At 41.5% G+C, this 24,501-nt stretch overlaps 1 protein-coding gene across 2 annotated transcripts in view; it reads right to left on the reverse strand.

Moving 5' to 3' along the window:
- The window catches only part of TARS3 (threonyl-tRNA synthetase 3), a 35,798-nt gene that overhangs the window by 762 nt on the left and 10,535 nt on the right, over positions 1 to 24,501 (reverse strand). For both annotated transcript variants that reach the window (XM_033403033.2, XM_033403035.2), the window contains 8 exons: positions 21,448 to 21,614; positions 19,392 to 19,554; positions 13,194 to 13,331; positions 10,953 to 11,030; positions 10,768 to 10,868; positions 4,019 to 4,123; positions 1,730 to 1,802; positions 988 to 1,102 (listed from right to left, as the gene is read on the reverse strand). In XM_033403033.2, the coding sequence (XP_033258924.1) occupies positions 988 to 1,102; positions 1,730 to 1,802; positions 4,019 to 4,123; positions 10,768 to 10,868; positions 10,953 to 11,030; positions 13,194 to 13,331; positions 19,392 to 19,554; positions 21,448 to 21,614 (940 nt within the window). The remainder of the gene's footprint in view (positions 1 to 987; positions 1,103 to 1,729; positions 1,803 to 4,018; positions 4,124 to 10,767; positions 10,869 to 10,952; positions 11,031 to 13,193; positions 13,332 to 19,391; positions 19,555 to 21,447; positions 21,615 to 24,501) is intronic.

The following is a 24,501-nucleotide window of genomic DNA, read 5'->3' on the forward strand; positions in this document are numbered from 1 at the left end:
TTCTGGAATATATGTAAAAGGTTTGTTCTCGCTAATGACCCATACTGTGAGATGATGCAGAATTCTGCCGCCATGTTTCTTGCTGTCTGGAACGAAGATACTGGCCAGCAAGTAAGGGGAATAAAGTAGATCAAGAGAAGCATAAAGAAGCAGATCAAAACAGGGAACAGAAATGGGGAGAAATGGTCCTGGTAAGGGTTGAGTTCCCCTTCCAGTTACTTTTCTAATGATTTGGCTACTTAATTCTACCTTCCATGGCACGAGATACTCTAACTCCCTTCCAATACATTCCATCGTGTCTAAGCTAATTTGAAATTTCTGTCACCACAAGAAGGCTGATTGAAGCATCACAGTACCTACTACAAACACTTTTGATGACAAATTGCTCATAGGACAGCCCTGTGCATATTTATTTTGCCTTCTACACAAACTTTCAACTTATAGGACATAACCATATCATGCCTGCAGGCATATAAATAAGTTTCCCTTGATTTTGAATCATTTTTACAGTCAAAATTTTAGATTCTGCATCTAATTACTCATGTTCCTCAAGGACGTTTTATTTTTTCACTTAATTCTTTTCTTTTGATCATCTTAAATTTGGAACATCTCCTAGTCATTAGTTTAATCCTAAAGATTTCTAATAAACCAGAAAAGCAAAGGAGATTATTTCAGGCCTATCACATCACTGAAACATACAGAGTATAATTCTACTGATAAGATCATTTTCCACTGTCAGTTTGAGTTATTAATTCTTCCTAGTAATACTACACCACAGGATCCATGTGAAACTTCATAACTCTTCTTTTCTGGCAAATAACAAAAAGTATCTAGCCAGGAACATCACAGACTCTTCTTTGTGTATAAGTATTCAACAGCTATTTGTCATAATCAAGCAGTTATACCATATTCTTTGTTTTTTGGGGTTTTTTGGAATTAAGGTGAAAAAACAAGCATTTGGGAAAAATATATACAAATTTAGATTACCCAAAATAAAATTATACTGATCCAGCTGTGCATTTTGTATTTTCTTATTTAGTGTACAACTATGATCTAAGTCAACATCAGCCATGAATCCTTCTTCAAAAAATTCAGTGGATACCTATAAGAGAATGAGACACTTTCATTAATACATTGTGTATGGTAATGTGGTGGCCAGCCTCCAAGATGACCCCCAGGGTCCCACCCCCCGGTATTCACACCCTTGTGTGTCCCCTCCACCTTGTACCAGGTTGGTCTCTGTGACCACAGTGGAGGGAGAGTGATGGCACCCCACTTCTGAGATGAGGTTAAAGTGCTGAGTCACTCCCCCTGCCTCGACCTCTGAGAAGCCTCACCAGGCACCCGAGCCAGAGTCCCCAGCCAAGTTGTCCCAGATTCTGACTCACAGAAACTGAGATAATAAATGCTTATTGTTCTAAGCTGCCAAGTTTTGGGGTAATTTGTTACACAGCAACAGATAATATAAGTATTCTTCCTAATAGAGCCACGAGGAAAAGAATAACTATGAGATGTTTTAAAACACCAATTTCTCAAAAACATTAAGAAATAAAATAGTTCTGATACAGCCACATAGACACGACTCAGGTGTTACTGAAAACATTTATTGAAAACATGAGGTGGTAAATTAATGTATTAGTTATGCAATATTTTAAGGTGCGAATTCCAAGTCAATGACGTTCACAGACCACATGCCAAGATTATGTACTTTAAATGTCTCTAATTTTACCTGAAGTGCATATTTTTCACAAGTTGGCTCCACAGGGATGACCATTACCTGACGAGGAGACAGCCAGAAAGGCCTGAAAAATATAATACGTATTTTTAAAATGACCATTTATTACAAGATTAAAAAACAACCAAAGACTCTTTTTTCTTTTTAAGTAAGACTTCACAAGAGAGCAGGTTCAGTAGAGGGGTGTAGAAATAAAGCAAACTATATTAAAAGGCAACAGAGGAGACAAAAGGGGAAACTGGGCATTTTGGTTGGAAAGGGAGGGAAAACAGGTTGGCAGCTAGATGAAAGGGCTAAACATCACTGACCATACAACCCAGCAACCGCTCTCCTGGGTATTTATCCCAGAGAAATGGAAACATGTTCACACAAAAACCTGCACACTAAGATTTATAGCAGCTTTACGTATAATAGCCCCAAACTGGAAATATCCGAAATGCCCTTCAGCGAGTGAATGCTCAAACTGTGCATCACACTACAGAACACCATCAGTAGTGAAAGGGAGCCAACGACTGGTACTTGAGATGCCTCGGATGCATCTCAAGGCAACTCCATCCAAGGAGTGAAAAAAGTCAGTCTCCAACGGCTGCACGCTGTGATTCCATTTATGTAACATTATGGAAATGACAAAATTATGAAGATGGAGACCAGATGAGTGGCTGCCGGAGGATGGTGACAGGGATGGGGTAGGAGGTGTGTGGCCATAAAATAAACGGCAGCATGAGGGATCCTTATAAGTAATGGAACTGTCCTGTACCTTGACTGGCGGGTACACAAATCTACAACGTGTGCACAAATGCAAGACCTGAATGAGGTTGGTGGATTGTCACTCCCCAGTTATGTTGTATTCAGTTCTGCAAGATGTTACCATTGGGGAAAACTGGTAAAAGGTGTGCTGGACCTCTTTGTAAATGATTCTACAGTTATCTCAAAATGAAAATGTTTTAAAAGATGGAAAGGTGGGTATAAGCAATGTTTGATGTGGGAAATGTTTGCCTTTTTCTTCAGCATGTTTAGTTTGAAGGTGGAAGGAAATGCACGGGGACTATTACCAGATGGCACTTCGTGCATATGTTTTTACATACTTATTCTTAAATTACAAAAGCAAAATAATACATGTGACAAATGTAATTATATACATGATGAAATACAGATTATAAAATGAAAAGTAAATGTATCTTTTTGAACTCTGTTCTCACCCCTGATTCAGCCCTACCAACTCAAGAGAGCCACATTTTAAACATTTCTATTTTTATTTCTCAGGGAGATTTCCACCACAACTTGGTAGGTGTCCAAAGGCTTGCTGTGTAAACTGTAGAGGGTGGTACTGTGTCTCCACAGGGAGGTGTGCCCACACCATCTCCTGATCCCCTAGTTCTACTGCTCTCTTGCAAGACCCACCATCTCTCACTATGTTAACTATTTACAACAGAATCAACTGGAGAGAAATATAAACATGTTAATTCACACACACACATATTCATATCTACAGTTTTGGATTCCCTGTACCTGTAATAGATTGGACACCCCCATGACACCTCAGTATATTTCTCTAGGATTGCAAATAAAATCTAAGGGACAGACACAGACTCGGGCAATACCATCCCCATGGCCCATTCTGAGCGACCATCCACATACCAAATCTACTTGTCATCTGGTTTCCAACCTAATTATCTCTTAAGTCTCTGACCCTGTGGCCAAAGCAATAACCAGATCCCACGCATCAGTGTAACCCACATCTGGCCACTTTTCCCTCCGGGCACAGACGGTGACCAGACGTACCACCAAAAGCCTGCACTTAGGGCATTCACCTTCCCCCTCCAACCCTGGAGGGGGATGCCACTGCAGCGGTTCTCTTTGGCTTTGGGGCCATGTGTGAACCAGGCTTACATGTTTCCTCCTAAGTCTGTGGTCACGGGGCTGTGAGGTCAACAGCATAGCGGAAGGAAGGAGGGCAGTACAGCTAGAGATGGCGCCCTGAGAGTGTGGGCCATATACGTTCCAGCGGCTAGATCTTTGAGGGGTTTGTTTGACACAGGTGAAAATGTTACTCTTTAATTTTACTGAGATCTCAAAAAGGTAAATGATAGTGTTATGCCACGCTGCCTTTGTTTTCTTTGTTTTGTTTTCTGGTCTGGCAGATGCCACAAAAATTTTTATTTGCTGTTTGGATACTTGCTGATTATAAGGCAAGAGCCACCAATTTTTTCATATTAATTTCATCTTTTAGACATGATTTTTAAGAACAGTAGACATATAGCTTTTCTTTTCCATATCACTTACCATTTTCCTCCATAGTTTTCTGAGAGAATGGCTATCATTCTTTCCACTGACCCCAAAATGGCTCGATGAATGATCACAGGGTTCTTCTTATCATCCCCATCCTTACTAAAAAAATGAAAATTATACATTTAATTATTCTCTTAAGATTCATAAATAACTTTATCTTCTTACCTTATATTTAAAAGGTATTTTCCCAAACTAGGTAAAACAATAGATTACTCATAAATTATCTTTAAACATAAATGTGCCATTAATTAGAAATAAAGGTTTTTTTTCTTTCAAATTATGGTATCTTTTATTTTTTTAAAGAGATTTTGCATTGTTTCTTATTTTTTTAATAGTTTAGTATTTTTAAAATTTATTTATTTTTGGCTGCATTAGGTCTTTGTTGCTGCATGTGGGCTTTCTCTAGTTGCAGTGAGTGGGGGCTACTCTTCGTTGCGGTGCACGGGCTTCTCATTGTGGTGGCTTCTCTTGTGCGGAGCATGAGCTCTAAGCGCGCAGGCTTCAGTAGTTGTGGCGCACAGGCTTAGCTGCTCCGCGGCATGTGGGATCTTCCCGGACCAGGGCTTGAACCCGTGTCCCCTGCATTGGCAGGTGGATTCTTAACCACTGCACCACCAGGGAAGCCCTATGGTATCTTTTATAAACCAAAGGGAAGTAAAATATATCATCTAGGAAAAAGCAATGTGATATTAGATCACTATCTCTATTACAAATCTACTGATTATTCTAAACTACCAGTTTTATTCGAAACTACCAGTTTACTCATATTGAGAGGCAATTTTACAAATCATATTTTTTAAATTAACTTTATTTTGAACTATGGCTTACTTCACCACTAATTTATTGAACAATTATCAAAGACATTGCAAAAATAAAGAAAATGGGTTTCTGTAGTCTGTAATAGAATATGTTGGTATTCTATTAGTTTGGGTTAATGGTATGACCACGGTGGCTGGCAAAAAATTTACCAACCTTAGTTAGTTAGTTAGTAGTTATTAGAGAATATTGAAAACATATACAAAAGTAGAGAGAATAGTATAATGAACTCCCACATAACCCTTTCTCAGCATCAGCAAATGTCAACTCACAGCCAACCTGGTTTGGTCCAAATGCACCCATTCCTGACACCATCCACTGTAAACACACTGCCATATTGTAAACACTATGCCCCCATACTACTGATATATTTCAAAATGTTCCTGATACTTGTTCCAGAAGTCCACTGGTCAAATTCCGTTTACAGACCTGAAACCTTCATGACATTCTCCTTACATTTGAGAATTCTCTCCTCCCTTTCAGAAAAAGATGTAAAAAGCAAATTACAACTGTTAATTGTAATAAAGTCAGGCACTCCAAGATCTGTGCACACTTTTCCCAGAAAGATAAATTTCACGTTACTGCAACAAATGTAATAATATGTGATGCTTACAAAGTTCTTAGGACAAATTTTTATCTAAATGTTGTACCAGCTATTTACTACTAAAACACATATACACACAGGGCAAACAGACAAATAAAAACAGAGACTCATTCATTAAACTCACTTCAAAAGAGTTTTCATTGGACATCGTCATTGCCAATCATTTCTGCTAAGAGCCACGGCAGACTGACTGCAGGCCAAATCCTCTGTCAGATCCTACAGAAGCTTTGGGGTGGGGCTGGGGGGCCTGAGTCCAGTCCTGCTCAGATATGTGAAGAAATAATTCATTCTACAAACTGGAAACAGCATGGTATATTCCTGAATGTCGCATAATGTTGCCTGTGTAGGGAATGAAAGAGAAGCAGCATGATCCTTTCACAGGCCCCTGGGTACCAGAAATTTCTGTCCCATCATTTATTTTAAAAGAATTAAAATCAGGTCTAGTCTTAAGAAGGGCAAAGAGTGACCTAAACTATGCTTACACATCTATACTTTCAGGTAAACATTAGAATTAATGACAAGTTCCCCCAAACAATCCTCGTGGATTTAGTTGGAATTACATTAGATTTAGAGATACATTTGAAGAGAATTCGTATCTTCACAATATTGATTCTTCCCAGTCCAACAGTGGTGTGAATCTTCATTTAAACAACTGTTTTTTTTTGCCTTTGATAAAGTTTTATGGTATATATTTCAAATAAATATTATATATTTATATTCCTTGTTAAGTTTATTCCTAGATATTTTGCTTGTTTTTTTTTTAATTTATTTTATTTATTTATTTTTGGCTGTGTTGGGTCTTCATTGCTGTGCGCGGGCTTTCTCTAGTTGTGGCGAGCAGGGGCTACTCTTCATTGAGGTGCACAGGCTTCTCATTGTGGTGGCTTCTCTTGTTGCGGAGCACAGGCTCTAGGCACGTGGGCTTCAGTAGTTGTGGCACACAGGCTCAATAGTTGTGGCACACAGGATTAGCTGCTTCGCTGCATGTGGGATCTTCCCAGGCCCCTTCATTGGCAGGAGGATTCTTAACCACTGCACCACTGGGGAAGCCCCTCTGCTTGGTTTTTGTTATTGTTGCTGTTACTGTTTCTGAAATTTTTTTTCCATTGCACTTCTTAGCAGGTTGTCGCTAATATATATGAAAGCAAATTGATGTTTGCATTTTGACCTTATTGCTAGGTACCTTACTTTATTATCAGTTTTAATTTTTCTCCATCTGATTCTATTGGATTTCTAGACATCTTAGCATCTACATACAATGAAAATTTGGCTCTTTATTTCAATATGTCTACGTATTCCAGAACAACTGTGAGTAAGAGTACAAATAGGCTAGTCACCTTCTTCTCAACTAAGTAGAGATGTTATTGTTGTTTTCTAATAAATACTCCTTACCATTACAGGAAAATTTATTTCTGTTCCTCTCACAGGAATGAATGTTACTGTTTATCCAATGCCTTTCAGCGCTGTTGAAGGTAATGGGTGACAATACACTTCGTAATGTTAAACTACCCCTGCTTTCTTTTTTTTTTTTTTTAATATTTATTTATTTGGCTGCACCTAGGTCTTAGCTGAGGTTGCTGTGTGCGGGATCTTCCTGGCGGCATGTGGAATCTTTAGTTGCAGCATGCGGGATCTAGTTCCCTGACCAGGGATCAAACCCAGGGCCCCTGCATTGGGAGTGTGAAGTCTTAAGCACTGGACCACCAGGGAAGTCCAAAACCACCCCTGCTTTCTTGGGTAAAAAACTTACTTGATCAAGGTGATGAACTCGCTGCTCCTTCCCTCTTCTCCCCTCATATCTAAGCCACAAACAGATCGCATTCGTTCTACCTCCAAAATATACCCCAAATACCTCCACTTTTCTCATCTCTATGTATCACTGCCACCACGTTATGTCATCATCTCTTACCTGGCCTACAGACCACTGCTTCCACTTCTGCTTTCCAGTCCCTACTGTCCACACAACACCTAGGACGATGGATGGATGGATGGATGGATGGATGGATGGATGGATGGATGGATGGGTGGATGGGTGGATGGGTGGATGGATGGGTGGGTGGGTGGGTGGATGGATGGGTGGGTGGGTGAATGGGTGGATGGATGGGTGGATAGATGGGTGGATGGGTGGGTGGATGGATGGATGGATGGATGGATGGATGGGTGGATGGCTGGGTGGATGGATGGGTGGATAGATGGGTGGATGGGTGGGTGGATGGATGGATGGATGGATGGATGGATGGGTGGATGGCTGGGTGGATGGGTGGGTGGGTGGGTGGATAGGTGGATGGATGGGTGGATAGGTGGATGGATGGGTGGGTGGGTGGGTGGATGGGTGGATGGATGGAAGGGTGGATGGGTGGATGGATGGATGGGTGGATGGATGGGTGGAAGGATGGGTGGATGGGTGGGTGGAAGGGTGGATGGATGGATGGGTGGATGGGTGGACGGATGGGTAGATGGGTGGGTGGATGGGTGGATGGGTGGATGGGTGGATGGATGGGTGGAAGGATGGGTGGATGGGTGGGTGGATGGGTGGATGGATGGAAGGATGGATGGGTGGATGGGTGGGTGGATCAGTGGGTGGGTGGGTGGATGGGTGGATGGATGGATGGGTGGATGGATGGATGGGTGGATGGGTAGATGGATGGATGGGTAGATGGATGGATGGGTGGATGGGTAGATGGATGGATGGGTGGATGGGTAGATGGATGGATGGGTGGATGGCTTGCCTGATCTACTGCTCCTCCACATCCCCCTTGGATGGCTAGTAGTGTTCAAATTTTGTTGCACTAGTTGGGTCATTTTTGCATAAAGTCCCCCTACCCCTAATTCCTTTTGTTCATTTTGGTAGGTTACTGGGGAAAGATGATTTTGCAAATATGAACTTAAGACACCATCTTTTCCAAAAGGCCTGAATTTATTCTTGAAAGTTCCGTGCTTTCCCCTTTAACCTTTGAGAATTTTTATTATTCTCATGTCCTGATGTAACTCCCTGTATGAACACTTCAACTATTCTTCAGCTCTTTACCTTCTCACAGGATGTAACTCTCAGTGTAGCTCTATAACCATTAATCAAAACACAAGTTGGAGAATCCGAAATAAAATTTTTGTTGGTTGAACATAAATTGAGATCACTGCATAAAATCCTACACTCTGCGAAATTGGTGGTTGTTCATTTATTATAAGAATCTTATTAGGAAAATATTCTATTAAAAATTATTAGACTTAAAATATGCCAATAATTTTTCCTTTCTAAATTAATTTTTTAAATTAATAATCTTGAGTGAAAGAGATCTCAACACATTATCTAATCAACACCACATGTCTAAAACAGGACATGGTGAGAAGGGGAGAGTTTAAAGAAATGATGTTGTAATTTTTGTCTAATTCAAGTCAGTGGAAGGGTCTTTAAAAAGAAGCTGCTTCCAGGCAGAATGAAGTAAGCATGCCACACCTGACTCTCTCTCTGAACGCAGACGTGGACCCTGGAGAGAACATGAAGAACAGCCATCCGAGGGCTGGGAGGAGTGACTGGTGCCGGGGGATTGCCGAAGAAGACCAGAATCTGAAGTGCCACCAAACTGCACTTAGTTTTTTGTAATTTTGTCTTCCAGTTTGTGTGGCCTGGACTCAGAGACAGCCCACAAGCAAGAATACATACCAGGTGCAGACAGGAAAAGCTTCAAGAGAAATCCTCACTTTCTGGCCAAGAGCCAGAAAATAACTGCTAAGTTTCAGAAAAAGTGGGGGTGGGGGACGTCCTGGAGTTTTCTTCTGTTTCTTTTTTCTCCTCTCTTCCTCCAGCCCCCAGCATTCCCACAGTGGCACAGAGACTAAACAGGCACCTAAAACTCCAAGGAAGGGGATCCTTCTCTCCAACCCGAACAGCTGTGATCCCAAGCGTACGTGAATCCCTGTGCTCTCTTTCTCTGGCTGGCCTCCTGATGCCTGGTCTCTGAAACAGATAGCCCTGGAAACAGCATGCGGAGCAGGGAAGCTAAAGCCCAGCGTTCTGGCCACAGGACTACAGAAAGGGACTTCAGGGAACCAAAAAGTGTCAGGAAAATACAGAGAGCAGGGGGCGCAGAAGAGCTGCCCCATAAAGGGGTGTATGAGCTCGCTGGCCTCACCTCTCATTGCACATGCTTGGATCCGACCCTAACAGCACATAAAAGGCTTGAGAATTGGACTGTGGGACTTTGCCCCTGGGTGGTGCACACAGGACAGAAGGCCTCGCTGAGGCCAAGATCCACAGACGCTCATATCCCTTATATACAATGGCTGGTACAGTGAGCCCAGTCGGCCCTCCATATCCATGGGCTTCACAGATACGGATACAGATATGGATACAGAGGGTCGACTGTATAGGCTCAGAAAACTGAGCTGACGCTGGAACCACAGAAGGCGGGTTAGAAATTACAGCCTGAACCTGCCCAGGCAGAATGACTGCTAAAAAGTCAACAATCCCCTTAGGATTTAAACAAGACCCAGCATCTCACAATATAATATTAACAATGTCTGGGATGCAATTCAAACCTACTCAGCATATTCATCACCAGGAAAATCTCAATTCCAAAAAACAGATTATGGAAAGGGAATTAACAGTAACTGCAGTGGGGAAATCTGGCAAACTTTATTTTAACCAAGTGATGGAGGTTACATCACTGCTGACAAGTCACATTGATGCCATGCACACCCTTGACAGGAAGAGCCACCCTCAAAAGGTGATATACAGTATGATCCCACTTCTGTGGAATTCTGGGAAAGTGATGGAGAGGAGGTCAGTGGCTGCCCAGGGCTGGGGTGGGAGGAGAGTGTGACTGTAAAGGAACAGCACAGGAATTTGCTTGCCTGATGGAATCACAATCGTGGTGGTGGGCACACCACTCTATACGATGTTTAAAACTTACAGAACTGTACACACACACACACATATACACACAAAGTCAACTTTACTGTGAGTTAAGAAAAAAATTTTTAAAGGAGTTGTTGGTTTGCAGTGATGAAACTGCCTTTTTTCCTCTGCTTTCCCTGGTAAATACCATCCTTAAGACACAGACCCAGGGTCAGCCCTTTATGAAGTCTCCCCCTCTGCCTCAGGGAGATTTCTCTGTTTGGGTCATGTTTCCACGTCGTTTGTTCATAGCTCTAACCAGAAAACTAAAGCTGACCTCCAACTAGATTACAAGCAGGTAAACAAATACATACTGAGTATCTTGCACACAGACAGACATTCACTGACACTTGTTTCTGTACTGCTAATGCTCAAATGACAATAATTAAGATATGAGTCCTACATTATTTATCACATTCAATCACTCACCTAACATACGTAAGATTAAATCTTACAGGCAGTTGGAAGTCCAGCTGAATTGTAGCACACTGATGGTATCTGCCAATAGCATCCTTGATTTTTATATCAATCTGTAAATTAAATGATGTTTGCTTAGAGACAGGTTTTATTTTTCTGTTAAATTTTACTTTTTTTGAAGCATATGGCCTACTTACTTTAGGACCATAAAATGCTCCATCTCCCGGGTTCATCTTCCATGGTTTCCCAAATTCCATCAAGCTATTCTGTAGTTGCTATTTTTTTAATAAGAAGAGAACATTACTTACACTTAGTCACCATATACTTATTGAACCTCTTCTATATTCAATAAACTACTGAGCAACGACTACGTAAAGAAAATTAAGATGGTACTTACTCTCAAGAAACATACACATTTTAATTGGGGGAGAAAAAAGATAACTTACTAAACTGTTCCACTGAATTCCAGGTAAGTGATAGAGGGGTACTTTGGGCACTTCCGCCGTGCAGGCTCCCTCTGCCCTACTCTCTCTAGCTCCTTTCAGGAGGCGCCTCCACACCATAAAAGGCAAGAAAGCTGGGGCCTTGTTCCTCGTGCACTCTGTGCTCAGAAGACTGGGGGACAGGCCTTGCACTTGCTCTTGCTTCTCCCCCACCTCTGTGCCTGCAGCTGGTGGGCAGGGCCCCTTGGGACACGGAGGCTGTGGAAGCGTGAGGCCCACTCTGGTCTCCAGACTAAGCCACGTAAAGTCACCTAAGTTAGCACACAGTGAGGCCGCTCCACACTGCCGGTGACGGGGCGTGCACACGAGTATTAGTGATAGGGCTCTTTGAGTCTTCTGGCCACTCCCTGTGAAAATGGCTTCTCTGGGAAGCACCCAGGCATCCCTAAGGCCCTGGCCAGAAGAATGTCAGAACAGCAGCCAGACTCCTGTCATCACCCCAGCGCACTGGAGCCGTGAGGGGGGTGACATTTGGGAGTGAAGCGCCCGACAGGGAAGGAAAGCAGTGGTGGTGTCCTGGGCCAGGCCAGCATCACCCAGAAAGCCTCCTCCAGGGCCTCAATCAGAGCAGGTCAGGAGCTGCTCCTGGCCAGACCCCAGGGGGTCCCTCAGGGACCCAACCCTCCTGCAGAGGCTTCCCTTGTGCTCAGGGCTGGGAAGGCCACCTGCACAGATGCACTTCACAAGCTGGAGCTGCCCTCCCCCGACTTTGTTTCTGAAGGGAGAAGAGACTGTGAAACCATGTTCTCAGACAAAACAAGGCCCTGCTACAGCAGGTAACAGCAATTGTAGGGACTCCCAGGGAATTAAAAGCAAAAGAAAGGCCATGTTTGGGGGAAGAGCATACAGCAGAGGTCACTGCGTCCACTGCTCTGTCCTCTCCCTGGGGACACCGGGATAGGAAGGCCTGATGGGAGGGGCCGAGGCCAAGAAAGCTTCCGGTTGACACGAGGTCTGGGGAGAGGGGACGTCTGGGCAGTGCTGGAACTGCCGCTCCCAGGACTGGCCCGGGGACACTGCCCGGCACCTCTTCTCCCTGCTGTCTGTCCTGCCCCACGCATGCCAGGTCTCTGGCTCCCAAGAGCACTAGGGTCTAGACTGTGGGACGTGCTGGGTTTCGGACACATCAGTTTGCTTGTGCTTATGTGGGAGGGGCTGGAATGTTCTTAAGGATCTAATGACTCACTGCAACTCTGGGAAAGTGGGACCCAAGAGAGGTTTTTTTTTTAAAAATTATTTATTTATTTATTTATTTATTTATTTTTTGTTTCATTGGGTCTTCATTGCTGCACACGGGCTTTCTCTAGCTGTGGTGAGCAGGGGCTACTCTTCATTGCGGTGCATGGGCTTCTAATTGTGGTGGCTTCTCTTGTTGTGGAGCACGGGCTCTAGACACACGGGCTTCAGTAGTTGTGGCTCATGGGCTCTAGGTGTGTGGGCTTCAGTAGTTGTGGTGCATGGGCTTAGTTGCTCCATGGCATGTGGGATCTTCCTGGACCAGGGCTCGAACGCATGTCCCCTGCACTGGCAGGCGGGTTCTTAAACACTGCGCCACCAGGGAAGCCCCCAACAGAGGTTTGAGGTTAATCCAGCTCCAAGGAGCTGAAGGACGTACATCAGTTCCAGTGGCAGAGGCCAAACAAGAGCTGCTGAAGAAGGAGCCAGAGAACTTCTTTAAAAGCTTATGAAATTGGTTATTAGTGACCAGCACTGAAAAGAGTATAAATGGAAACCTGATATAAACTAAGGTGTGAAGCAAATGTAAGGTACTGCTCTTAGCATTGTTTTGAAGAAAACTGGATTAACAAAATTCTACAATGGGCACGTTTATCCCAGAACTTCCAATTTTAAGTTTCCATTGCAAAGCATCGCATCCTCATGCAAGGTATTTTCCATATTCACAAAAATGAAGGGTAACACTTTGTTTCTCCCTACCTTTTCAGCTTCATCCCATATCTCAACCTCCCCTAGAAAGTTTTCAGGTCTTGTTGACAAATTTAATTGAAAGGAGAAGCCAAATGTTGAGTAAACGGATTGCAAAAACTGCAAACACCCTTTTATTTCTTCTTCAATCTGAAATCAGAGCAAATGAAAAACCTTAAATAACACCAAATTTAAACCTATTTATGGTATTAAAAAACATTCTTCTTGTCAGATAGAAATAAAGCGTGCTTTTACTATAGTCAGTAGCACTGTTCGGGTTGTTGTCTTTTCCTCACTCGAATATTCACGGGACGCCCGCCAGGTGCCAATGCACACAGGCTGCTGGAGGCCCCCATGGTCCAGCGCAGGGCTGGGCGAAGACCCAGGGGAGGGTACCTCTCCGTGCACAATGCCACACAGGAGGAAGGGTGGAGGTCCAGAGGAAGTGATGGCCAAGCTGCAGCCAGAGGAGAGGTTAAGCGTTCTCCATGGAGGCAGGGCAGGAGCTCCCGGAGCAGAGGAAACACTGAGGGTGAAGACCCACAGGATGGAGGAGTGGGCCAGGGCAGGACAGCTGTGGGAAGCTGCACGTGACGGGACAGACGGCACAGAGGGAGCATGGCAGACAGTCAGGATAGAGGCAGGCCGGGGCCAGAGAAAATGCAGTGCTTTCAAAGCCAGGGTAATGTCTGCACTTTTTAGCCTGAGAGCAATGGAGAACCAGTGGAGGTTTCAGCAGGGGACTAACACAGTTCAATGTGATTGTTTGAAGTACGGGAAAAAGACTGGGAAGACGAGAAGAGCAGCCCATTAGGAAGCTGTTGGGATCCTTCAGGAGCAAGAGGATGGCAGCTTGAAACAGAAGTGGCTGGAATGCAGGGAATCAGATGCGTTTGCAGGATACCTGTCCTTTCGTTCACTAACAGACAGTAATTGCCTACATCGTCAGCACTGTGCTGGATGCTGGGAATTCAGGAATGAATGAACTTATTCAAGAATAATATATTTAAGAAGAGTGAATAGGGCTTGTGATAAACTAGACATGAGAAGTGAAAACCAAAGGACACCTGGGTTCCTGGCCTGGGCCATGGAGAGGGTGCTGGTGCATCGCTGAGAGGAGGAGGACGTGGTGTGAAAGGCAGAAGAGGGGCCGACGCTGGGCCTGGCCAATGAGAGGGTGTTTGTGATGGCCAAGCAGACACGTCCCCCAGCCCCTGCAGGGCTTGGAGCTCACGGGGGACAGCTGAGACGCAGCAGAGGTTAGGAGAGGGACCGATGCCAGAGAGCGCAGGGTGAGAAAAGCAGGGCCCGGGCTGGGAGGCTGAGAGACAGCATCCTTAACAGGGAGAAAGACAAGCACATCTAAATGCAGACGAGATGGGGCAGCAAAAACAGAGACGTAGAGAGAGGGGACAAGTAAGGATCTGCATGTCACCAGGGATTAGGTTTTGGGATTTTCATCAGTGGAATCATGCAGCCCTTGCTCTTTTTTCTGTCTTCCTTTTTCCACTCAGTAGAATTATTTCAAGATTCATTCATACTGTTGTGTGCATCAATAGGTCATTCTTTTTTCTTGCTGAGTGGTTTTCCACTGTATGGATATACCACTGTTCCTTTATACACTCACCTGTTATTGGGCTGTTTCTATATTTCGGCTATTTCAAATAAAGTTGCTATGAACACGTGTGGACAAGTCTTTGTATGGACATGTACTTTCTTTTTCTCTTGGAAAAGGAAAAGGAGTAGTAAGATGGCTGGGACATATGGTAGGTTTGTGCTTTAAAGAAAAAAATTATTTATTTACTTATTTGGCTGTGCTGGGTCTTAGTTGCAGCGCACAGGATCTTCGTTGCTGCATGTGTGATCTTCGTTGGGGTGTGCGGGATCTTTAGTTGCGGCGTGGATGTGGGATACAGTTCCCTGACCAGGGATCGAACCCGTGCCCCCTGCTTTGGAAGCGTGGAGTCTTAACCACTGCGCCACCAGGGAAGTCTCTGCTTCACTTTTTAAGAAACTGCCAAACTGGTTTCTAAAGTGACTGTGCCGTCTTCCATTTCCAAAACCAGTGAGTGAGAAGTCCATCCCTTCCACACTCCCAACACGTGTCAGAGTCAGCCTTTTACGTCTGAACCATTCTAGTTGGTGTAGAGGCAACTCCTCATGGTTTCAATCTTCATCTCCTTAGTGACTGATCACCTTGCACCCCTTATTCATGTCCTTCTTTGCCATCTGTGTATCTCCTTAGATATGTATCTTCGACCATTTGAATGGTCAAATCTTTTTGCCCATTTTTTAAAGTTTAACTTTTTGAGATTCACATGCATTTGTAAGAAATAAGACCGTTGTACCATTTACTCAGGTTTCCCCAGTGGTGATATAATTTTTGCTTCAACCGTCAAACACAACTCAGAAAACTGTGAGTTTTTCACAACTCTGAAAACTCTGAGAGAAAGGAAAAGGAAAAGGAATATTTATTGTATTTAACCATGTTTTACTTTTACAGTTGTCCTTTCTTTCTTCCTAATGTTCCAAGACTCTTCCTTTTATCATTTCCTTTCTCTTCAGAGAAATTCCTATAGCCATTCTTCTAAGGTAGGTCTAAGGTCTTGATTTCACCTTCATTCCATAAAGACATTTTTTCTGGATATAGAATTTTGGGTTAACAGTTATTTCAGCATTTGGAAAATGCTGTGCCGCTTCCTTCTGGCCTCTGTTTTGTTTTGTTTTTGATAAGAAAACTGTTGTTTTTTTAAAAAAAATATTTTTTTCCTTAATGGTAAGGTATCATTTCTTTCTCACTGCTTTCAAATTTTTTTCTTTTTCTTTAGTTTTCAGAAGTTTGGCTATAATGTGTCTTGGTGTGAATTTCTTTGGGTTTATCCTGTGTGGACTTTCTCAGCTACTTGAATCTGTAAGCTTATGTTTTTTGCCAAATTTGGCCAGTTTTCAGCCATTACCTCTTTGAGTACTTTTTCACCTCCACCCTACATTTCCAGAACTATTTCCAGAACTATTCCAGAACGTTGGTGACATATTAGGCATTCTGTTATAGTCCCACTGGTCTCTGAGGTTCTGTTCATTTTTCTTTCAGTCTCTTTTCTGTTTTTCACATAGTGTCATTTCTACTGGTGTCTTCAAGTTCACTGATTCTTTTCTCTGTCTCCTCCATTCTGCTCAGGAATCCATCCACTGAATATTTTGGTTATTACATTTTTCAGTTCTAAAATTTCCATTTGGTTCTTCTTTATATCTTCTATTTCCTGAGACTATTTTTTCATTTTTTCTAAATGTGCTTGTAATTGCTTGTTAAAGCATTTTTATGATGGTTTCTTTAAGATCCTCATCAGATAATTCTAATATCCCTGCCATGTTCACATCAATGCTCCTACACTGCCCTTTGTCATTCAAGTTGAGATTTTCCTTGTTCTTAATGTGATGATTGATTTTTGATTTCTGAAATCTAGATATTTTGGATATTATGTTATAAGACTTTGGATTTTATTTAAACTCTTCATTTTAGCTGGCTTCCACTGACTCTGCTCCAACAGGGAGGGAGCAGTACTGCCTGGTTATTGCAAAGTAGGAGCAGATGTCTGGGTTTCCCACTGGGGACCGCAAGGGAGGCAGAGGCTCCTCATTACTGCTGGGTAAGTAGGAGTTCTGCACCTTAGTAGGTTTCCCCTGATAACACCTCAGCTGGGAGAGGCAGGGGTATCTTGGCACTGCTCCTCATGTGGCCTTTAGCAACCTCCAGGGTGCACAGCCTCATTACCATGGAGTGGTGGTAGAAGTTTTGTCTCTCCACTCAAGCAGGAAGTGGAAGAGGCACCTTGTGACTGCCAGGTGAGGGTGGAAGTAAAGGCTCCCACTTAGTCTCCATTGACATTACGGGGTGGGAGCAGGGAGATCCCTGTTAATGCCTGGCAGGGATGAGTAGAATTGGTATGATTTCTTCTTTAAGTGTTTGGTAGAATTCACTAGTGATTCCTTCTGGGCCTGGAGTTTTCTTTGTGGAAATGTTGTTAACTATCAATTCAATTTCTTTAATAAACACAGGGCTACTCAGATTATCTATTTCTCCTTGAGTAAAGTTTGGTAGTTTGTGTTTTTCAAAGAATTTGTCCATTTCATCTAATTTGTCAAATTTACTGGCATAAGCTTGTTCATAATATTGCCTTATTACCCTTTTAATATCTATAGGGTCTGTAGTAATGTCACTTCTATCAGTCCTAATATTTGTTTTTCTTTTTCTTTCCTTTTTTTCGGCTGGGCCATGCAGCTTGTGGGATCTTAGTTCCCCGACCAGGGATCAAACCCGGGCCCCATGCAGTGAGAGTGCAGAATCCTAACCACTGGACCACCAGGGAAGTCCCCAGTCCTAATGTTTTTAATTAGTATCTTCTCTTTTCTCTCCAACAACTAAACTAAAGGTTTAGTTTAGTAAACTAAAGGTTTATGAATTTTATTGATCTTCTAGGAGAACCAGCCTTTGGTTTTTATTTATATTGTTGTGTTGTTCAAGGGTTAACTGGACAATATTTTCTAATTTCCCTTTGATTTCTTATTTGACACATGGGTTATTTGGAAGTGTATGATTCACCTTCCAAATATTTGGAGATTTTCCAGATAGCTTTCTGTTATTGATTTCTACTTCAATTTCATTGTGGCCAGAGAACATATTTGGTACGAATTGAATCCCTTTAAATTTACTGAGACTCATTTTATGGCCCAGAATATGGTCTACCTTGGTAAATGTTCTGTGTGCACTTTCAAAGAATGTGTACTCTGCTGTTATTGATTGGAGGGTTCTATAACTGTCTATTAGGTCAAACCATTTGATAGTGGTCCTTTGCATGACAATTTTAATTTGAATTAACATGAAAACCTGAAAAAGTAAACACTAACTTCTAGGCAATACTGAAAAACAAACACATCCAAAATTCCACCAACCCCCTTAAAACAGTCCACTTAATGTACTTAAGTTAATAAAATTGGAGGAAACTTAAAAAAATAATAATAAATTTCATGTCAAGAAAAACAAACAACCCAATCAAAAAATGGCAGAAGACCTAAATAGACATTTCTCCAAAGAAGACATACAGATGGCCAGCAGGCACACGAAAAGATGCTCAACATCACTAATTATTAGAGAAATGAAAATCAAAACTACAATGAGGTATCACCTCACACCAGTCAGAATGGCCATCATCAAGAAGTCAACAAAATAATAAGTGCTAGAGAGGGTGTGGAGAAAATGGAAGCCTCCTAAACCATTGGCAGGAATGTAAACTGGTGCAGTCACTATGGAGAACAGTATGAAGCTTCCTTAAAAAGCTAAAAATAGAGTTGCCATATGATTCAGCAATCCCACTCCTGGACAAATATCCAGAAAAGATGAAAACTCTAATTTAAAAAGATACATGCACCTCAATGTTCACAGCAGCACTATTTACAACAGCCAAGGCATGTAAGCAACATATGTATCCATGGACAGATGAATGGATAAAGAAGATGTGGTGTGTGTATTTATATATATATACATACACACACACACACACACAAAATAGAATAGTACCCAGCTATAAAAGAGAAGGAAGTATTGCTATTTGCAGCAACATGGATGAACCTAGAGTTTATCAAACTAAGTGAAGTAAGTCAGATAGAGAAAGACAAAAATCATGATATCATTTCTATGTGGAATCTAAAAAATGATACAATGAACTTACTTACAAAACAGAAACAGACTCACAGACATAGAAAATAACTTATGGTTACCAAAGGGGAAAGGGAAGGGGGAGAATAAATTAGGAGTTTAGGATTAACAGACACACACTACTTTACAGATAGATAAAATAGATAAACAACAATGTGATTTATGTTCCAATGTATAATAATAAAACTGTCTTTACTTTTGATTTCTGTCAGTGACTGATTGTTAAAAATTTTTAAATAGCATCAAACAGAACTTCGAATTTTCAGAGAATCATGTTCCTTTATAATAAAATAAATTATGTTTGAAAAAAACTTTTTCATGTCATGAGATTACTGATCTATGACCCAAATTAGAGAATCACAAAACGTTGGAGCTGATGGGCCCTCAGAGACTAGACTGAACAACACATTTCACAGCGACCCTGAAAGACTCAGCGATCTGTCCAAGGTAGCACACCGGACCTGTGCTGACCACGCCTCCCCTGTGTCCCCGTTTACCTGCTCCACAGTGCAGAAGATGTGAGCGTCATCCTGCTGGAAGCGCCTGACGTGGGTCAAGCCATGCAAAGTTCCTGACGGCTCATTCCTGTGAAGAGCTCCGAAGTCAGCAAATCTAATAGGCATTTCCCTCCAAGATCGTGGACGATGGGCAAACATCAGACTAGAAAAGAAACAATGGCACACAGCTTTTCCTTAGCATGGAAAAGATTATGTAATGATCTAGATGTTAATAAGGTACAGTTAAATGCCTCAGGATTTGTAAACACCTTATTCTGGTTCTTAGATCACCAATTTTACAAAAATTCTTCTCCCATGAATTAGTGAACCTTGAACTTACATCACTGCACACTCTGAGAAAGAACCCTCTTATCTTCTCCAGAATGCTGTTCCCTACTCTCATTCACCCAGGGAATATCCACTTACTGTTTACAATCCATTTCAAAGGCTACTTCTTAAGTGAAGCAGCCCTGGACACTCCCCCAGAAGGGCTAGTCAGGCTTGCCTCAGGCTCCAAGAACAGCTGGAATTGCCACAGTTTTGACACTGGTCTTGCTATTTTTATAACTGACTGTCTATATATCTGTTCCTTCCCCAATCTGCTCATGAGCTCCGGGGGGAAATGGATTGCGTCTGAATCACCCCTGCATTTCCAGCTCCCAGCACTGGAAACACTCGGCTAATGTTCTCTGTTGAATGAAAGGCCTCTCTTCTGCAGGAAGCACCCCTGGCTCCCAAATCCCATCACCACTAGGCCACTGTGGTCCTGCTCTTCCTTGTTCTGAGACACGAAAATACAAAATTACATTCTCTACTTGTGTTCAGCTTTCTTCTAATTCTATTGAAATCACAGCTTCAACTGGTACCCAATGGGAAACTGAGTTAAGAAATTGTTAATACAGGTGTTTTAGAGAATGCAAAGCACAAGATTAGCCTCCACCTTCTGTTTTTATTATTTATTTATTTGCGGTACGCAGGCCTCTCACTGTTGTGGCCTCTCCCGTTGCAGAGCACAGGCTCCGGACGCGCAGGCTCAGCGGCCACGGCTCACAGGCCTAGCCGCTCCGCGGCATGTGGGATCTTCCCGGACTGGGGAACGAACCTGCGTCCCCTGCATCAGCAGGCGGACTCTCAACCACTGTGCCACCAGGGAAGCCCCACCTTCTGTTTTTAAAACGAGGTTATAGAATATTTACATAGCAGTTTTTAGAAAATTAAAGATAAATATATATTTTTTACATGCTGTCATCATAAAGTTGAACTTCTTTCATTCTTTACTGAAAAGGGCAAAGAGCTTTCTTCAATGTTCAGAGGTTTGTTTTAAGTAGTTACCTTCTAAGGTAAATTTACCTGAAACTATGTAGTTGATGATACAAAGCTACAATAGTTGGGATATTTTTTTGTGGAGAATTGTATCTGTTCACTTCCAGTTGTAAAATCTGCTACTCTTACAAGGTTGTATTTGCATACCATGCAACTTTATGATAATTACATTCTTTCACAGACTCTAAGACAACCTTGATTGTAAGATGTACCATTATTTTATACATCACTAAGAAAGAAAATAACCATTAATTAAATTATGGCATAATGTTAAGATACCAAATATAAGATGTGTCCCAATTTCAGGGGTAAAGCCATCTTAGAATCAATGAAATCCAGTCATTTATTTTGACCTCACTGTTCTTGTTACAATCAACCCAAATAGTATGTAAGAACTAGATGTTCTGCAAATATGTATATTTGAAGTGTATTACTATTAGGAAGAGAACTATTACAATAATTTATAAAGTTGATATGTAACATTATCCTCTGAGAAGCACAAAATACTAAATGGTTTCCAGCTAACATCCCACACCTGTCAAAAAGCAAACATATTTTAAAAAGTAAATTTATTCTCCAGAATGAAATAACTTGGTAAAGATGATTTCTAACCACCAGTCTTCAGATTAAAGGAATCACTTAGTTCCAAAAAGCAAAATAATATTAAAGACTAATTGTGAGGAAGTCTGCTATGCGTTTATAGGCACAGATCTGCTTCACTTTTAATACTCACCAGTGCCCCGGACAATTCATGGGCTTAAGGGCAAAAGTGTCCTTGTCAATGTCAAAGGTGAACATGTTGTCACTGTAATGCTGCCAGTGTCCAGAGGTTTCCCAGAGCTTACTGCTGTACACGTTGGGGGAGAGCACCTCCAGGAAGCTGCGTCGGTGGTACTCCTCCTAAAGGAGACGCACACGCAAAGTTAAAATCTGCTGGAACAGGTCACAACTCCGGGCAAATAACACTATGAACAAAGATTTTTAAATTCAGGATTATGTCTTACATTAATTCATGGTTAATATGCCCTTGGCTTTAAGGGTGGTAACTTATGGATCATGAAAGAAAGATTAGTGTATGCTCAGTATAATTTTCACATTAAGTATATTTATTTTATAGTATAATAGTATATAGTGTATAGTATTTTAATTCTTTGAGAATTAGTAATTGAAATACTATATATATAAACTTTTTATAACTACAAACTCCCAAATCCTTGTACATTCCAGATAAACAGCAGGAGTTTTTTTTTTTTTTTTTTTTTTTTTTTTAGGCGGTACGCGGGCCTCTCTCTGTTGTGGCCTCTCCCATTGCGGAGCACTGGCTCTGGATGCGCAGGCTCAGAGGCCATGGCTCACGGGCCTAGCTGCTCCACGGCACGCGGGATCCTCCCGGACCAGGGCACGAACCCGTGTCCCTGCATCGGCAGGCGGACTTTCAACCACTGCGCCACCAGGGAAGCCCAGGAGTTTATTTTCTATTACTTAAGAGGTAGAATAATTTTATAACTCAATAAGCCTCTGAGTGCCATGTTATTTACAGTTTTGACCCATTTAGTTTTAAATAGAACTAAAGCTGGGAATTTGAATTTGTAATATTTTAAGTGGTTGTTATCTACTGAGTCAGGAGCTGGCTTTGCTCCCTCCCTATCAATTAACAGCTTCCCTCATTCCATCACTGGGGTCAGGAAAAGAGAGGCTTGTTTTCAAGCAGAGTTCTTCTTTTACTTTAACTTTGCTTTCTTTTTCTTCAAGTTATCAATCTGATGATCTTTGTTCAGTGTTTCTTAGAGTTTCAACATTTGTTAATCATTTAATGGGCATCTGGCACAAACCTAGATCACCATATTTTAGCTAAGTAAAAATATATTTTTATACAATTAAAAAAATATAAAACATACTATTTCAAAATTACTACAAAGAACAGTTTTGCATCACTGACAGGGATATATTATTTGTCCCTCTTCAGCTGAGCATCTTTTCAGTCCAGTTGTGAAGAGCCTGGGTCTCAGCTATCCATTAAGCTTCTTTACTTAACCTTTGTTTTTACCAAATAGGAAAATTTCAACAAAATTATAGGTCACTATGAATGGCAGTAATTATTTAGTGGTAAGTCAGATGGCTCCATATACTCAGATTAAACAATGTCCCAGCTACTTCCTTGGTGGCGCAGTGGTTAAGAATCTGCCTGCCAATGTAGGGGACACGAGTTCGAGCCCTGGTCTGGGAAGATCCCACATGCCACGGAGCAACTAAGGCTGTGCACCACAACTACTGAGCCTGTGTGCCACAACTACTGAAACCCACGTGCCTAGAGCCCGTGCTCTGCAACAAGAGAAGCCACCGCAATAAGAAGCCTGCGCACCGCAACAAAGGGTAGCCCTCGCTCGCCACAACTAGAAAAAGCCCGTGTGCAACAATGAAAATCCAACACAGTTCAAAATCAAATAAATAAATAAATAAATTTAAAACAAAAAACAAAAAACAAGGTCCCAGAAATTAAAGGGGTTTTTGTGTTTTGGTTTCTTTTTACTAGAGGTTACTTTTAAAGCTAAGCTCAGGAGAGAGTAATTGATAGATTTTTTTTAACCCACTCTGGACACAATCATGTTAGGAATTTGTTTTGTTGAGGTGTTTGGAAACGATTTTAAACTATGCCCTATGAGGGCAAGTGTCATTATGTTTGCAACTTATTTTATGCAGTTTAGCAAAAAACAACTGCTACATTTATACATAAAATGTACACATATATTGCATGTATATCACCTTATCTCTGTATATTATATGTGTGTTATATATATATATTGTTTTGTCTCTCTCACATGCACATACATGTCAGAGAGAGAGAAAGCAAATTGGCAAACTTAACAATTGATGAATCTAGATGAAGGACACATGTATGCTCACTGCACTGCTCTTTAGCTTTTCTGTAGATTTGAACTTTTTGAAAGAAAAAGTTGGGGAAAAATATATCTGAATCCATATCACCAATTTCTTTCTCTAAAGTGTAAAGAAAATCAAGTCTGAGAAAGAGCAAAGTCATGATGACTGACCAGTCTATAGCTCAGTATGATCTGAAGAAATCCTGAAAGCTTATTCTGAAGATTAAAAAGCATATTTCATCCCTGAAGTAATAACTTCATACCGTAGAAAGTACTGAATCTCCACCTGCACCTGTGATTTGGCCACTGGAAATAGCACCTAAATATCAGTGCATAGAGAAATTCTCTTAAGTAATTTTTCATTATAAACACTAAAGTGATTCCACTTAAACAGATCCTTTCCAAAATCACACTAAAATACCAGAGTTTTAATAAAAGCATAAATCTACAAGGCCAAAGAGAAAAAGGAGAGGAGATGACAGCTATATACTTATGAATCTGGAAAGCAGATGAGCAACAGCCTCAGCAGATCTGGGAAAGCTGAAACTTTACGGGAGAATCCCAGAAGCAAGACTACTCTGGCTGGATACAGATTTCTTGGCTTCACATTTTTAAGGTATTGCTCCTGTCTTCTATATTTTAGGGTTTCCATTGAAAATTTCATTTCTTTTAAGACTAATGATGTTGAGCATTTTTTGTGTTTTTTCTGCTGTTTCCATTAACAAAATCAAATATCTAGGGATAAATCTGATGAAAGATGTGTTAAGACCTCTAAAGTAGCAATAACAAAATATTGCTGAGGGAAAATAAAGATCTAAATGAATTGACAAGATTTACATATGGATTGTTAAACTCAATATTGTTGTCATTATCTGCAAATTAATCTATAGATTGAATGTAATTCCAAT

This window comes from Orcinus orca, chromosome 2, assembly GCF_937001465.1.
Source record: "Orcinus orca chromosome 2, mOrcOrc1.1, whole genome shotgun sequence".
In the NCBI taxonomy this organism is placed as follows: Eukaryota; Metazoa; Chordata; class Mammalia; order Artiodactyla; family Delphinidae; genus Orcinus; species Orcinus orca.